The sequence below is a fragment of the Sinocyclocheilus anshuiensis genome, unplaced genomic scaffold (assembly GCF_001515605.1).
Source record: "Sinocyclocheilus anshuiensis isolate Anshui unplaced genomic scaffold, SAMN03320099.WGS_v1.1 scaffold1316, whole genome shotgun sequence".
In the NCBI taxonomy this organism is placed as follows: Eukaryota; Metazoa; Chordata; class Actinopteri; order Cypriniformes; family Cyprinidae; genus Sinocyclocheilus; species Sinocyclocheilus anshuiensis.
Genome location: NW_015542553.1, coordinates 1,963,400 through 1,980,896, shown reverse-complemented (window position 1 = coordinate 1,980,896; position 17,497 = coordinate 1,963,400). Strand labels below are relative to the sequence as shown.

The window sequence follows — 17,497 nt, the reverse complement described above, 5'->3', positions numbered from 1 at the left end:
GTGTGGGTGTGTGTGTGTGTGTGTGTGTGTGTGTGTGTGTGTGTGTGTGTGTGTGTGTGTGTGCGTGTGCGATTGTCTCTCATGCTCCCGGGATAAGACGAATGGTTGTTTTTATCCTCTGTCTTCGTCGTCGTCACAGATGGAGGTGGCAGAAGGACGGCAGGCAGCAGTCGTTGATTATTTTACAGCCAGGTTTCATGCCGAGCGCCTTAGTCAGTCATTTGCAGTTCATTGTGTTCGCTCTGTGCACATTCTCACACCTTCTCTCTTTCCTTGTTTTATAGATCGCCTGGCCCGCCACACCTTCCAAACGCGATGAATGCAAGTGGGCTGGAAAAGACCTTGGGGTAAGTGTGGGGCGACAAGTAAACTTCCTTTTAAATCAAAACTACATCAAACTACAGTGATCTTTTGGGTATATTTAGGGTATGTGACTCACTTCCGAAATATTCAAATCTACACTGCCATGCAAAGGTTTGGGGTCTTTCTTTTGAAAGAAATTAATACTTTTATTCAGAAAGGACACATAAAATTCAGACTGATCAGAAGTGACAGTAAAGACTTTTTCACTTATAAAAAAATATTCTGTTTCAGTCTTCTATTTCAATTTCTTTAGAACTTTCTGTTCATAAAAGAATCTTGAAAATTATGGTTTCCACACAAATATTAACCAACACAACTGTTTAACATTGATGATGATAACAATAATAATAATAATAATAATAAATGTTACTTGAGCACCAAATCTAAGTATTAGAATGGTAGGTTCATGTGAAAATGTAGCTTTACCATGACATAAATTAAATTTTAAAATATATTAAAATAGAGAACAGTTTTATTTAATTGTGATAATATTTAATAATATTACTGGTTTTACTGTATTTTTATTGAATTAAATGTAGCCTTGGTGAGAGACTTTTTTTTTTTTTTTTTCAAAACAAAATTTAAAAAACCTTGCTGACAAACAGTTGAATGGTAGTGTATAAATAAATATTCAAATATGTAAATACATATTCATTCAGTTCTGTTGATGGAAAAAATATTCCCCTGAATTTACCAAAATCAGCAGAAAAAAATGGCTGAAAAGTTTGCAGATTTCATCTGGGCCCACTGTAAAAAATGATTTTTTTTTTCAAATATTATTAAGGAATGTTTTACAAAAAATACTATTAAATTTTTTCTACTTCAAAATGTACTGTTTAATTCAATGAGTTACTTGCCATTTCACTAGCGTTGAAAATAGTGAAAATTGTTTCTACACTTCTAACTTTTTTAATCCCTAAAGCACCATTAACATGGTTCTTGATGGTTTTCAAAAGCACCATGAACATTAAAAATGATTCATGATAAGAAAAGTGTTCATTAAAGAACCTTTACTATATGTGTATGTGTGACCTGCATTACTCAGGCCCAGGCGTGTGCACTTTGGCTTGATTGATCACGGTTGCCGTTAGCGATGGAGTTTTGCTGCTGCATGCGCTCTTCTGTTCCTCTTGAGAGTTTATATTCTGTGTTTAGATCCAGCAGCAACCCTTGGCCCTTCTGTAAAACAGAAATGGTTTATTTATCAACCCGGCTCTCGCTCCCTCTGTACATGTGTGTGTGTGTGTGTGTTGTATCTGATGGTAATTTCACGGCTGGGTTCCCGCTGAGATGGGGGGCAGAAGGGGAGCAGGGTTATTACAGATAACTCACCAGACCTACTTCTGAGACGTACAACCTTAAATAAAGTCACCTGATATTGCAATGAGGTTCTGGAATCACATGTTTACCACATGCATCGTGAAAGAACCATAGCTTTTGGCACTGGCTGTGAAGGGTTTATTTGGCGTTACATACACACAAATTCACCAGTTCAGAATAATGGTGTTTGCGTGCTGTGAAAATGTTTGTTCAGTTGTTGAAAGCTGCTAGCGAGGGAGCTTGAATGTGTGATTAGGGTATTACCAGCGCATTTCCCTCTCTGCAACCATAAATCTCTTCATTCTCACATTTGCCTTGGCCAGCCGAGGCAGAGACAAGCCCAGAACGACAGCTGGTACAACTGCCTCGCTGTTCATTTGAAACTCTTGGTGGTTCATGCGATGAGGGTTAAATAGCAGCACACTTCATGTCTGTGTTCATTCAAGTCTCAACACTATATATTTAAATACATAATTTACAAGGAGTTATAGTGAGGTTGTGTTGTTTGGTGTGACTAGCTATCTAAAGATGAGATTCACTTCACTTTATAAATACTTATAACAGTGAAACACTGTTAAAAAATGTTTAGTGTTAATTTACAGTATTTTCCTGGCTACTAGTTGCTGTACTTTCACAGTAGTTTTGACAACTGTATACTGTATAACAACATTGTGCAGTGAAGTGTAGTTATTAGCTGTGTTAATGGTCCCTTTTAAATATCATATGTATGTTTAATAAATCAACTGTAATAGTGTGATGTCCAAATATTGGCACTTTCCCATAATTATAGCACTTCAGCATCTATCTATCTATCTATCTATCTATCTGTCTATCTGTCTATCTATCTATCTATCTATCTATCTATCTTATCTATCTAGTTTTTTTATTTGCTGATTTGCTTTGCTGCTGCATTCACATTTTTGACACTTTAAGTTACTTGTTTTGCAACATTTTTATAATGTTTTTAATCTGTAGTTATTGTTTAGTTGTTGTTGTATCTTAATAGTCATTCACTGAAGTTATCTTTTTTTTTCATGTAACACACTTCAGCCAATGACGCTGGCTGTGAGAAGATTAATTAAAAGGCAAAAAGGACCCAGTCCACGGGAACACAAATCACTATAATGAAGCTTTTTCATCATCTAATGACACTGTACACCATGGCTATTTTTAAAATAATCTGTTCTGTTATAAAGAATTTAAAATAGGTTGCATTGATGTTACAGTAAAGTTCTGAATATTTTAATTGAATTTATGTTAACTAATCATGTAAAGTCCTGGTAATATTTTAAATTTGCCAGATGCGGGCAAATCCACAGTGGCTGCACTTTTTAAAAACTGTGCATTAGTTTTGACATTGACAAGCTCTATACTGTTATTATCTTTTCATGACTTCACTCGTGTGTGAATGAAATTAGTCACTACTGTGTTGTTAGTATTGTACATAATTACAGATGTGTCTAAATCGTAATCCCCAACATGCTTTGCTTATCTTATCTGAAAGGGTATCATATATCTCTCACTCTTATGACGGTACACTCACTTTTCTGCTTCGCAGCTTTGGCCGCTTCTTTATGGACCTTGAAGATAAAAAAGAAGGGTTATATGTGTCTAATTACACAGTAGTTACACTGTAATTACAGTACACCACCCAGTTATTACAACTTGAGGTTTGTATACATAGTAAACGCCAAAGAGTGCCAGTTCAGCCACCTCTCTCTCATGTGAACACCACGCTTGGCTCTATCGGAGCAGGCAAGGACCTTAAAAACAATAACGGCCATGGGAAATTTAAAACATTTTGCCTGGTGCAGGAGGGAATGAATTTTATAGCACACGTGGAATGATTATGTTAGGAATACACACATTTCCTTTAGCTTGGAAAAGCCATTACTTCAGCACACTAAAGTGCCTTTGTGTAGGTTGACCAAGATGGGTCACACATATGTGTGAGGAAGTGATCTGATTGGCTGTTGCAGGTGATTGCGGTCATTGGATTTATAAGAAAACCAAACATGTTGCCAGAAAATGTCAGCCCTATGCAAGCATTTATTATCTGCTTTGAATAGCTTGTACAAACTAAACTGAACTGGATGTAATCGAGGGAAACAGGCCTGCATGTATCTATTCTTCTGTTTAGCTTTCTTCACACACACATACATGAGTGTATAAGAGTGTGTATGTGTCTTTTTGTGGTGAAAACACACACGGAGAAGGCAACACCCTTTCCTGTGCTCTTAAATGATAACTCGCATTCAGACGGCACACATGGGCCAAGACCATCAGTGTTTACACAGATGGACCTGCTTTATTTTCTGAATAGCTGTGGATAGGTGTGTGTTTGTTCATGCAGTGTGTTTATAATGTGTCGGTTTATTATTGTTAAACCCGGTCCTCGCATATCTTGCAATTGAAAGGGAGTTAAAGAGCATTCATTCACATGAAACAATTCACTCATCAGCTCTCACCAACTCATTCAGATGGCCTTAAGACATGTGCTATACATTTACCTTTCATCAAAACCAGACACACACACACACACACACACACACACACACTTTCAGTGCTAATGAGAGTTGGCTGACAGGATATTGAGATGGATAAAACAGGTGGGTTCGTCATCACTCAACCGGCAGGAACTCAAAGGCATTTTAATGACACTAAAAGCTTAAATATTAGGCTTACATAGAATTTAAATGTCTTATTTACTTATTTATTACAGATCTTGTGTCGATTTAGATGTGTTCTCAAAATGTATGTGCAGTATTTAATCATGAATTATAAAAATAACATAACTGCATTAGAGGCGTTATACAGAACTAAAGAGTCTGAAAGTGAGAAATTATGATATTTACTAACTATTTTTACAAGAAATTTTGTGTGGTTCTTGCTTATGCAAAAGTAGGTTGATAAGGTGTTCTGGGTGGTTGCTTAATGTTCGATATCTAAGTTCTGGTCACTAAATATAGGCTTTTTAAATATGATTATTAATTAATTTTATTATTAAAAATATAATAATATTTTTTTCTCTAATTTTCATCTAATGTTGTATATTATACAGTATCTTTTTAATAGGCATGTTTTATATTATCTGATTGGCTAACAGATTTTTTTTATGTTATGTCTTTTTCAGAAAGAATGCTCAAACTTTGTGCGTGTGCTGCAGCCGTATAACCAGACGCATATTTACATATGTGGCACCGGAGCTTTCCATCCTATCTGTTCTTACCTGGAGATAGGCAAGCGAGCAGAGGTACACAACACACACACACACAATCTTGACATCAATAATTGATCAAATTAATTATTTTAGTCCAGTTTCAGGAAAGCAATGGCACTAAAACATACTCAGGCACTCATGCGCTTACATATCTCAAAGGCACATTCACCAAAAGGTTTAAAGGAAAGAAAAGGAAATGAATGGTGGCTATCTTCTGCTAACGTCTACCCTGTTAACAATTTTGGCCCAGTGAAGTAGAAAATGAGAGCGTCACAATGCAGCGAGTGTGTTATTTAGAAGTGCCTCAACTGTGGGAAATGAGATGGCCTTTACATAGTGGAAAAATGTCAGTGAATTTCATGATTTGATCCACGCAAATGAATCATGGCTTGAGCCCACTGAACATAATAGAAGATAACTTGAGTGCTGTTGTTTTGCTGCGAGTTTAGAGATCCAAATCTAAAGTAGGTTTTATGAATGTTTTTCTTCAAAAACAGCATCTTTTTGGCTACTTGTTGAATATTGAGAGACACTTGAACAAGATCCTAATGGCACTTTTTGACATTCACCTCTCCATTACCTCATCCATTTACTATTCATGCCTTGCTGTGGTTGGTTAATTCATTATCCCTTTCCTCAGGACAACATCTTCAGACTGGATGCCAACTACTTTGAGAATGGACGTGGGAAAAGTCCCTATGATCCAAATATGCAGTCCTCATTCCTCCTGATTGGTGAGTTAGTCAGAGATGGTGTTGTTTTGTTTTTAAAGATTTAGAATCAGTATTAACGGTGATCTGATTGGAGATTTCATGCTCATATTTATTTGTCAGATGGAGAACTGTATTCTGGAACATCAGCAGACTTCATGGGACGAGACTTCGCCATTTTCCGAACACTTGGGTCACATCATCCAATCAGAACTGAGCAGCATGATTCTAGATGGCTGAATGGTAAAAATGCTGTATTCTGAATAACTTGGGGCTTGGTTATTGAATATGTAAACTGTTTTTGTGGGTTTTTGGCAAAGCGTTTACATTGAGATATAAATACACACCATAATATAAATCAAATGACTCTCTGAGTGAGTCACTGAATCATTCATTCACCTGATTTGCTCAATGAGTGAGTCGTTATGAGTGAGTCACTGAATCATTCAACTAATTTTTTAAACAATTATGATTTATTTAGGAACGAATCAAGTGACTGTCTTTGTGAGCAGGTGATTAAATCATTCAGTCAAATGGATCTGTTAAAAAATTTGGATCAGATCAGGAATTAATCAAGTGACTGTCTTTATGAGTGAGTCACTTATTGAAAAAAAATGAGTCATTTATTCAACCAATTTGTTCAGAAGCACTGATTTATTCAGGAACAATTTAAGTGACTGCCTTTATGAAAAGTGATTGAATCATTCATTCAGCAGTGAAATACCGCTATTGTGTGTTGCTTGGAGATGCACAACAGTTAATTCTGCTTCTACTCCATACTGCTATATGAGTTATTAGTCATCAGCCCATCAGCCCAACTGTGACAGCCCACTCCTAGTTTAAATATTGTCTCAGTTTGTATTTTTGAGGAGTTTAGAAAGACACTATGTATACATGTGCTTGCATATTTGTGTTTGTCCATGTGTTTTTATAGACTGTTTATGATTTTCATCCTAGCACTCAATTTCTATCCCTAAAGCTGCCTGCTGAAATCGTCACACAGTATATGTTACTTTGCTAAGCATGTGTCTGCCAAGAGCAAATGTGTGAAATAAATGTAAATGTATGGGTTTTCTTTTGTGTGCACAAGTTTATGTGCACATGTGAGTGTGTATGTGCCCTTATCTGTGAGAGAAAGAAAGAGCCTCTTTGTGACTCTCTGCAGGAGAGATTAGCTCGGTTAGGGTGTTGAGTGTTTCCTCTAACATCCCGCTTGCATTTTTGCAGACTTATGGAACACAAAAGGTCAATATCAAGATAGGAGAGTCGGTCAGTATTTTCCCATGAAGTTAATCCTGTCTCAGCTGTTCCTGCGAGTGGCTCTCATTTCAGTCCTCACACAGGGTCAGCGGCCACACCATCAATACCCTCCTATATTCGCGAGGAAAGGTGCTTTTGAAAACGCTCATCTCACCTTAATCCTGGCCATCTGTTACCACGGATACATTGGACGTTAGTTCCATTTCACCCGCTCTGAAAGCTGTCTCTCTCGCACAAAAGACCCAGTGTCATTTGGAGGATTAGTCACATGGATATTCTATCAAGCCTTATCAATAGAAACACGGGCCTCTCGCTATCTTCAGACTGTTGATGGTTATTCTTCCTGCACTTCAAAGAGGATCAGCCTTTACAGAGCAAACATTCGAAAGTTTGGGAGGCTGGAACAAATTTTTTTCTTTGGGAAACAGTCAGTGTATTGAATGACATGGGCGGCACTGTATCATTGGCGTCTCTACGGGCACATACACACTCACAGTGCATGAACGGAGTCGCTCTTTGGTAAATGTTCGTTCCGCTGTTTAAGCTTCACATCCTGTTGGATCTGTTGCGCTGTAATGCAGCACTGCATGTCGCTTTATGCGTGTGCCGCCCACATGGGTGGGGGACATATTACATTTCATTTCTGAGAGAGAAAGAGAAAGAGAGAGAGCGGTCATGGCTGGGTAAGAGTGATCCCCCCATAACTGCCGATATTGAGGTCTTGGCTCATTTTGGAATACCTAAAAGGGATTCAATGAAGTGCGCAATCATTTCTGTGGGTTTGAACTTCCCAAAATGCTCATTTAAACAACTCAATTTCTTCTGTATCTTCTTTCAGTCCCATGGAAACTGAAGTTCTGATGCATTGTGTGTATTCCAGACCCCAGGTTTCTAGGAATACACCTGATCCCGGAGAGCGATAATCCTGAAGATGACAAGATATTCCTGTTCTTCAAAGAGAGCGCCATGGATGGTGAACATACAGGCAAAGCTACTATCTCCAGGATAGGACAACTGTGTAAGGTATCATCACGTACAGAAACAAAAATCATGCACATTTTGCATTTGTGCATTTGGACACACAGTATTAACATAAAATAAAGTTTTTAATGAACATGTGGCCAATCTGTTTGAATTTTCTCCAGAATGACATGGGTGGACATAGGAGTCTCGTAAACAAATGGACAACTTTCTTGAAAGCCAAGCTGACTTGCTCAGTTCCCGGCCTCAGTGGCATAGACACACATTTTGATGAACTGCGTAAGCTATGAACGTTTAGTCTGAGCATAATTATATGAACATAATTATTTTTAATATAAAGTCAGAAATGCATACTTAAAGGAATCTTGTGGGAAAATGCATGAAATAGTTAAGTTGACAGCATCCATGGTATGCTGTTAGTTACCACTGGAAATAATTTCTACTCATCCCTCAAGCTGTAAAAACATGGACATTTTTGGGGCACACTAGCAACAACTGGTCCATAAACTTCCATTGCAACATTCCAGATGCTGTCAATAGAGTTTAAGGTGTGTTTATCCACTTTTAATAACTCCAAATGCTTCTTTATTTACCTTCCAGAGGATGTGTTTCTGATGAGTGCTAAAGACCCAAAGAACCCAGTGATCTACGCTGTGTTTACTACATCCAGGTAATGCACATATACTTAAAATACATACAATTAACCATATTAAACATTTTACAAGAAGTTAGGACTTTTTCCCGTTCTTTTTTCCCCTTTTCCTTTCCTTTCCTTCTTCCTACCTATATTTTTTTGTTTTTTTTTTCCTTTTCTGACTTTTTCCTTTCTTCCTGCCTTCCTTCCGTAATTTCTATGTTCCTTTTCTTTCCTTTTTCTGTATCCCTTTCTTCCTTGCTTTCTTCTTTCATCATTTTCCTATCCTTTCTTCCTTCTTTCTCGTCTCTTTTTTGTGATGTGTAATATGTTTGGCCCTTTAGAAGCTTTGCAGTGCAGTAATCTGGTTAGACTCAGACAGGCGCTTCACATCGCTGCACTCTGGATGGGAATTTTCTCCTTATTCTAGTCTCTGCCCTCTCTTACCTGCATCCCCATTCAGCTTCAGCTCACCACAGCTCAGAGGAAATATGATTAAGGTGGTAACCTGAATCTCACTCCCCAGCCAGACACCCTCTTCTCTGGGCCTGCTGGCGAGGAGCAGAGGGTTGGGGAGGGGCAGTAACAAAAGCAGATAAACAATGTTCAAAAGAAGAAAAGACTTTTAAGATGATGGATGAACACACTGTGTGTGTGTGTAAGGAGGCGTGTGTGCATGTAAACACGAGATGAGGAAGAGGACAAAAATATCACGATTAATCACTGTCAAAAAGCGAGCGAGGCCAAGGCAGTGGTTGTCCAAACCGTGCACATCCTGTTCATGCATTCCCACCTCACTGATTTCCTAATGTATGCAGGGAACACAACACTCGAAAATTCAATTACAGGCTTTAAAGAATTAGACTGCTTTAATTGGTTTTCTAAATGCTCCGTTTCTGAGATGAATAAGAAGTGCATTCTAGGGACTTGCTTTTAATATTGCCACTTAATGAGGCCTGAACACTGGGGTGATGGATCAGTATTTTATCTCTCGCTTTATCTGGGTATGTGTTAGAGTGTGTAAGCACATGTATGTGTGTGTGCATTTTTATGTCTGGGACCCTGACTGATTGATGGGGAATTAGTTTATTCATGTGCCCTGTGGTTAATTGATTTTCTCGCTAATTAATATTTTACAAATGCTATGGGTGATCACCACAGTCTGTTTGGTCTCATGGCTGTTTAGGGGAATAAGTGCTTGGATACACACATATACACTGCAATACAAATGCTAATTTTATACATCAGCTAACACATTAAAATAAACATGAAATCAAAATTAACTTTCTTAACACACATTTCTGGTCTTATTGTGTGTGATACATTTGTGCATATTTTAAATTGGTCTTTATGATCTTTCATCAAAATGTAAAAACTCAGATGACGTTGCCAAGCCCTCTTGTTTTTCATTTCACTTCCAACCACTTGTCATATAAAGACTTTTCAATCTATTTTGTCAATACCTGGTCCAAAAAATGTGTCCTGCCCAAAATTTTCTTGCTAGATTAAAATGCATTGAAATGGATCATTTACTTTTGACGTATACACTTCTGGAAATGTACACAAAATGTCAAAATATTTTGTGTTCTATCAATGATTGTGTTCTCCATTCTCCCCTCTTCTTTCCTCAGTAATATCTTCCGTGGATCGGCTATATGCATGTATAGTATGGCAGACATCCGAAGGGTATTTCTAGGTCCATATGCCCACAGGGATGGGCCAAACTACCAGTGGGTTCCCTTCCAGGGCAGAGTGCCATACCCCCGTCCTGGCACAGTGAGTACTGGCCAATATATTTGGCATTAACACAAAACTGACAAACTACAGCTTCATATCTGTGCACTTTTATTCAAATAAATCATTGCATTTATTGCAGCATTCTTCCAAAAAGTAATACACTGTTCTTTATTGGCCTAACTGTTTGCCTGCACTTTTAACAGAATTTGTCTAAAAAAGTCATCCTTGCAAAAATACATTACTACATTACTTTGAATGCATGCTAAAATAACTAAAACCACACTATATTATTCAAAATGCAACACTGAAACTTGAACCTGTGCATCAGTGAGAATGTTTAACCCTTAATCTCCCCTCCTTTACCTGCCATAGTGTCCCAGCAAAACGTTCGGAGGCTTTGATTCCACCAAAGACCTTCCTGATGATGTTATCACATTTGCACGCCTGCACCCAGCCATGTATAACCCCGTGCAACCGATGGGTGGGAAGCCCATCGTGGTGCGCACGAACGTGGAGTACCAGTTCACTCAGCTGGTGGTGGATCGTGTGGAAGCTGAAGATGGCCAGTACGATGTCATGTTCATCGGCACAGGTTAGTAAAACCAACCAACACGTCAGTACAGAAATATAACTGCTGTATAAACAAAACAAAGCTTTAAGCTTAGAAATCACTCCACTCTTAACACTTCTTAAAGCCGCTGTTCACAATCTTTTTGACTTATCCTCTACAACAATATTCGAAGGCCCTATGACTTTTCCAGTTGCTTGTGATTTACTGGATAAGAATATGGATTTTTTTACTTGAGTTTTCCAGTTCTGGAAATCACACTTTTAAAATTCCCACATATATCCAGGTTTTCCTAAGACTGTGGAAATTCTGGTTCTTTGTTGAAAAAACAGTTGTTGGTGGGTCAATAAAATAAGGAATATCTTGATTTTTAATTGTTCTATTTAGTGGTTGTTTTGTCTTATTTTAAGTCATCTTGAGCCCCCCTTGGAAGTTTCCCCACACTCTTTTTTATTGTCATCTGTGGTTCCATGAAGAACCTTTACCATCCGTGTAATCTTTCCATTAAACAAAAGGTTTTTATAACGGAAAAAGTTTTTTTAGTATATTAAAATGTCCTTCACACTAAGAAAAAAAAAGAACTGTTCATAGAAAGATTCTTTGGAAAACCAAAAATTATTCAAAAACCTCCTTTTAGAACCTTTATTTTGAAGAGTTTCACACAAAATAAAATTTTTACAATTTTTTTTTTGGAGCACAAGAGAAAAAATTACTGTTAGTTATAAAGTTACAATAAGAAATATTGTACAAATAATGAATATTAAAAAGTTCTAATCCTATATCAGATTTAGGAACTGTGCTGAAGGTGGTGACCATTCCCAGGGAAAGCTGGCATGATCTGGAGGAAGTGGTGCTGGAAGAGATGACGGTGTTCAGGGTATGAGTGCCAACTGTTCATTACCCAGAGAGCTGTGCGTTTCTGCTTGCTATTGGAATCGAAATCCTCCAACTATAATTTTCACCTTAGTACATTTAATTGCTCCCCCATAAATCTGTCTGCACAGCCACAGCATGTCATCAAAAAAAATATCCTCGGATCTTAAAATGAGATTAAACTTGTTCTGTTTTCCCTTCTAGGAGCCAACACCTATTACTGCCATGGAGCTCTCCACTAAACAAGTACGTTTGCTTGATATTACTCTTCACCAGCCATTAGCAGAGAGCAAACCATGTCCTAATAGACTTATATGTTCATCTGTCAACAGCAACAGCTGTACCTCGGGTCAGATTTAGGGATTTCCCAGATGCCCCTGCACCGCTGTGAGGTCTACGGGAAGGCCTGTGCCGAGTGCTGCCTGGCAAGAGATCCATATTGTGCCTGGGACGGGATAGAGTGCTCTCGATATTTTCCGACTGCTAAGAGGTAAGCACGATGAGGACATTTTTATTCTTTAACATTTTGGTAAGATTTTATTTTGGAATCTGGATGAAATTACATATTCTAAAAGGGACAGTTCACCCAAAAATAAAAATAAAAGTTCTGACATTATTTATTCACCTTCATGTCATTCCAAACCTGTAGGGTTTTCTTTCTTCTGTGGAACACAAAATAAAATATTTTGAATAATATTTTGTCCAGTGGGGTTGTTTTGGACCCCATTGACTTTCATAGTATGGACAAAAACACTTGAGACTTGTCTCAAAATGTTTAGGTGAGTGAATGACAAAACATTAATTTTTTGGGTGAACTATCCCTTTAAGTCAATGACATTTTAACACAAATTATGGTTTAGGTGTTTAGTGCACTACAAATTCTGCATCTCAACACACGTGCATTGACAATCACAAACACCTGGATCCAAGTATACAGGCTGCTTTTAAACACACTATAAACACATGCTCACAATACACCATGTACCCACTGTTAATATATTTAAACACACGCACGCACGCGCACACACACACACACACACACACACACGCACACACACTTGCATGCTTTGCCAGCTACACCTTCACAGAGGAAGAAGAGGGCCATGGATTTGGTCTCGACACACCCTTATGGTCCACAGCACTAGGATGGTCCACGCCACTCCAAATATGTTCAGTGTGCCTGAAATGCAAAACAGACGTCCTTACCACCTCCTGCACGTGCCGAGACAGCCAGAGTCAAGGAATGTGTGTGTGTGCGTGTGTGTGTGTGTGTGTGTGCACGCCTTAGCAAAACATGTTACAGAAATGAGAAGACAGAGAGTTATGCACTGAAATACAAGAACAGATGACAGAATGACAGATCATGAAAAATGACAAAGAGGCTGTTTCAAACGCGAGAATCTCAGAAAGTTTTCATATTTCACTTATCGTTCCCCAAGATATACTGCAGCTAAACCTCAGCTACAACCATCCTTCACACCAGATCCTGAATGTTTTCAGTCAGGCACAGGAAATCTTCTCAGTCTTTCAATACAGTTGTGACTGGATAAGAGTGCCGGCCTTGGCTCAGTCCTTGGCCCATGTTAGCATTTAAGAGGTGAAGCTGCTCTCTTAAAGTGGCACAAAACTGTTGTGAACACTCTGATGGAGACTGAATGACTCTCTTAGCTGAGAATGATGTGCAGAGCTGTTATTACAAGAAATATGAAGGTTCTGAGGTTTGGAACTCAATAATGAACATCATGAAAGATCTCTCCATGAAACATGTTTCTGAATTAAAGCTAGGGCACCAACACATTAAGCACATTCCTTTCTTCGTGCACCTAAAAGTGTGATGTGCAGTTTAGCAGAACCATATGGAATTGTTTCCCTTTCTGCCTTTAAGGGGACAAACAGATAGTGCCTCCCCACTGGATGAGTCGGTGTTGTTGGGCAATGTTTAAAGTGCCGCAGAGGCACATTGTTTACACAAATGGTTGAATTCTTGTTTTATAAAGCTAAAGTATTTTACCATATAAATCTCACATCATCCTTAAGTCTGTATAACAATACGGTACAATGTAGTTGTTTGATTAAAACAACAGTGCCCTCTAGTGGCCTGAGGGTAGTAGTGTTGCAAATACTAAACTCTAGGGTCAATTTCAGTGTTTTAGATTTAGAAGATGCAAAGATCTACATCACATCACTCCTATAATCCAATCTTTTATCATTTAACAGGAGAACAAGACGTCAGGACATCAGAAATGGTGATCCTCTTTCTCAGTGCTCTGATCTGCACCACAATGGTAAGGATATTCACATACATACCTTTATTTCTGATCAGACATAATTAATTAGTTGCCTAAACCAATATGAAGATATGCACAATTGTTGCAAGTCACCTTACTTCAAGAAAAAATACATGAAAAAATGGCCTAAAATCTTAGATCTTCTATAATACAGCAAGGACCTTCATTACACGTCTTCTAATGTATTGAATATTGTGCAGTTGTGGTCTACTAAAATTGCACCTCCTATAACTAAATGTTAATACATACAATCAGCAATACATTCAAATGAAATCGGCGTGCCTGAACATTTGAGAAGGATTGATGCATTATAATCTTTCATTTGTGTAGGCGCCACTGATACACCGTTCTGTTTCAGTACTCTGGGAATTACTGAACATTACCTACTTGTGTGTGTGTTAGATGATCTGGAAGGATACAGCAGTGTGGAGGAGAGAAGTGTGTATGGTGTAGAGAACAGCAGCATGTTTCTGGAATGCAGCCCAAAGTCTCAGAGAGCTCTAATCTACTGGCAGCTACAGAGACCCAATGATGAGCGTAAACACGAGGTACACACACACAAACTCAACAAATAACATAGGTCAACAAGACATGCACTTAAATGACATGATCATGGTGATCAAAATCCATTGCAAAGAATATAAATGACTAAATATATTTGAACCGTTTTTCTCAGTTCTCTTGCTGTGGTTAGTTTCCAGATTCTTCACGCATTAGATCAGTTGGCAGTCTTAACGGTTTTAACAGTCTAACACTGTGTTGAATTCATTTAAAGGTTACTGCTCTTCTGTCTAATCTATCCAATGTAGCAGTCATTTTTTTATGAATGCAGATAGAACATTGTTCATCTTAATTTTACAGATGTCATTTCCGTGTCATTAGCTTTGCCAAACACACATTGAATCACATCAGTCTTCCATTAGTTGGCCAAACAGATAGCACCGTCCCAAACTCACACTATTGGTTATACCAGTGTTGTAGTGTCGGATTGGCCGTGATGTTTAAAAAAAAAATAGAGTAGTGTTTTCAAAGCACTATTCAGGAAAATCAACTTACTAATGACTGTTCAAAAGTTGGGGGTCAGTCCTTTTTTTTTTTTTTTTTGTTGAAAGAAATTAATACTTTACAAGTATTAACAAGGATTGATCAAAAGTTAAAGATTTTTACATTCAAAAAATCCTTTTCAAATAAATGCTTTCTTGAAAATCCCAATGAAAATGTATCAAGGTTTATACATTAAAATAAATAAATTTGCGTATACAAAAAAGGGATTTAAAATATTTTAAAATCATAAAAATATTTGCATTTGTATAGATACACTGAGATATTATAATGGTTATAGTTAAATAGTTACATATTTTAATAGTAATAAAAAAAATAACAGACTTCATCTTTATTGTAAATAGCATTAAGTAAAATGTTGCTGTTCTACGAAGGAGAAAGAGAATGTTATTACTAGTAAATTAAGGTATTTTATTGAACAGGATATGACATAATGGCCCCCTCACACACCCACCACCCACCATCACACATACACCAGCTGTGTTTCTCTTTCAGATATTATCAGGCAAAAAATAGTGCTAAAGTAAGTTACACCTCACCCCAGATGGTCATTTTGTTAATGTAATAATGATCAGATTTCAGCCTTCCTGCTGTGTAAGAAAATCCCCCAACTGTGTTGTAGTTTTCTTTGCACCCCAGATGTAACCTCAGCATTTAGGTTCTGGTCTGGGACCTAATGGCTCCATTTTTGAGGTCAAAATCTATGAAAAAGTGTTAATAAACTCAATCTGTTTTTCTCCATGTCAGATTGTGATTGATGAAAGGCTAAGTCTTACGGGCCAGGGTTTGCTGATCAGAAGTCTAACCCAGGCCGATTCAGGAGTGTACCACTGCCATGCCGTCGAGCATGGCTTCATTCAACCACTGCGGCGTATTAATCTCCAGGTCATCCCAGCTCAGCGCGTGGGCGAGCTGCTGCTCCGGGCAAACGCCAACGATAAAGATCCGTCCCCCAAACACAAACTCTGGTATCGGGATTTCATGAGCCTGCTGGAGCACCCAGATCTCAACAGCGTGGACGAGTTCTGCGAGCGCGTTTGGAAGCGAGAGAAGAAGCCGAAGGGAAAGAAAACCCCCAAAGTCAACCCTGTAGCTGGTGTGGGTACAAAAACAGAAAAGACCCCTCAAACAACGGCTCAGACTTTGCAGAACCCAACGCAGAGAGCGCAAAACACACCCAAAGTGCCGAACAACCCAACTGTTCAGATTCTCCCGAAGTCCACAGGTTTGCAAAGAAGTCAAATCCCTGGAAGTACCATGAACACAGAGAGCCAAAGCATCAAACCGGACACTCAGAGCGCGCAGAAGGTCCAAAGTGCTCCCGAGAGCCAAAGAGCACAGCCGAACCAGGGAAAAAGAGGCACCCAGACCCCACAAAGAGGACCTCCTAACACAGCCAAGTGGAAACAGCTTCAGGAGAACAAGAGGGGGCGCAACCGCAGGACCCACGAACAGCAGAGACCACCACGCAGCGTGTGAGATATACTCACGAACACTCAATAGACACTTGTAAACATCTGCATCAGTCACTCATACAACAGACAAACGTGCAGTGCGGCCATAATCGATAGCACAAAACTCAAAAACGGTGAACTCAACTAGAAATCCTGCTCACGTCTCTTGTTCACCAGGGAAAGCACATTGACTTTGTTGTTGTGATGTGACAGCAAAGACCTTTTACACTACTAGTGTTACAGATCCGACATCATACACGTGATATTTTCATCAAAGGACGCAAAACGGTCGTTTGCCAAGAAACTTTTGCAATACGATGGGATAGTGCCAATGGAAAAAGAAGATGATTTCAAAGGAAACTCTTTTATCGATGCGACAAAATATGAAAAAAGACATGGTGGAGTGAAGTGGGCACCTGGAAAACTGGAAGCCAGTTGCTTAGATTTGTAAAGACTGTAATATATGAGCAAGCATTGTGCTGTACATAGAACAACACTAAGTAATTATGGACACAATTGGTGAAAGGTGAAAATAAGGCATGCCTTAGTAACAGCTTGTCTAACCTCTGATCCTCAGAAGCGTTTTGATGTTTGTGTTAATTATGTTTCAGATAATCAAGTGGGCCTGACTGACTAAAAAAAGTCAACAACTGTGGTGACCATTTCTGCCAAAATTTAGTTTTCAAATACAACGTGCATGAGTTGAATGAATAAGCTCTTCCAAGCCAGTTGCATAGTCGAACTGTCTGCAGATTACAGCCGTCTAGATCAGTGCTTCCCAACCGGGGTGCCGTCTGTCGAGAGCAGGGGAAATATTGTGACAAAATTAATTTTGTAGGGTGCCACAAGTTTGTTCAAATTTCCAAAGGGTGCCACGACTAAAAAAAGGTTGGGAAACACTGGTCTAGATGATCGTTCCTAATGTCGGTTGCGTAAAAATGAAAGAACATCTTTTGAAAGATGTTTTTAGATATTTCCATAATGTCTGTAGTGTATTTCTAAATTATTATTACTCATATTTCATACG

General features: G+C 38.5%; 1 protein-coding gene across 2 annotated transcripts in view; it reads left to right on the top strand.

Moving 5' to 3' along the window:
• The window catches only part of LOC107694310 (semaphorin-3aa), a 98,287-nt gene extending 81,013 nt beyond the window's left edge, over positions 1–17,274 (top strand). For both annotated transcript variants that reach the window (XM_016493980.1, XM_016493979.1), the window contains 15 exons: positions 285–347; positions 4,817–4,936; positions 5,544–5,637; positions 5,737–5,856; positions 7,754–7,896; positions 8,019–8,133; positions 8,455–8,524; positions 10,120–10,264; positions 10,598–10,817; positions 11,579–11,670; positions 11,871–11,912; positions 11,999–12,156; positions 13,884–13,951; positions 14,357–14,502; positions 15,764–17,274. In XM_016493980.1, the coding sequence (XP_016349466.1) occupies positions 285–347; positions 4,817–4,936; positions 5,544–5,637; positions 5,737–5,856; positions 7,754–7,896; positions 8,019–8,133; positions 8,455–8,524; positions 10,120–10,264; positions 10,598–10,817; positions 11,579–11,670; positions 11,871–11,912; positions 11,999–12,156; positions 13,884–13,951; positions 14,357–14,502; positions 15,764–16,495 (2,328 nt within the window). In that variant the 3' untranslated portion in view covers positions 16,496–17,274. The remainder of the gene's footprint in view (positions 1–284; positions 348–4,816; positions 4,937–5,543; positions 5,638–5,736; positions 5,857–7,753; positions 7,897–8,018; positions 8,134–8,454; positions 8,525–10,119; positions 10,265–10,597; positions 10,818–11,578; positions 11,671–11,870; positions 11,913–11,998; positions 12,157–13,883; positions 13,952–14,356; positions 14,503–15,763) is intronic.
• The last annotated feature ends 223 nt before the right edge of the window (positions 17,275–17,497 follow it).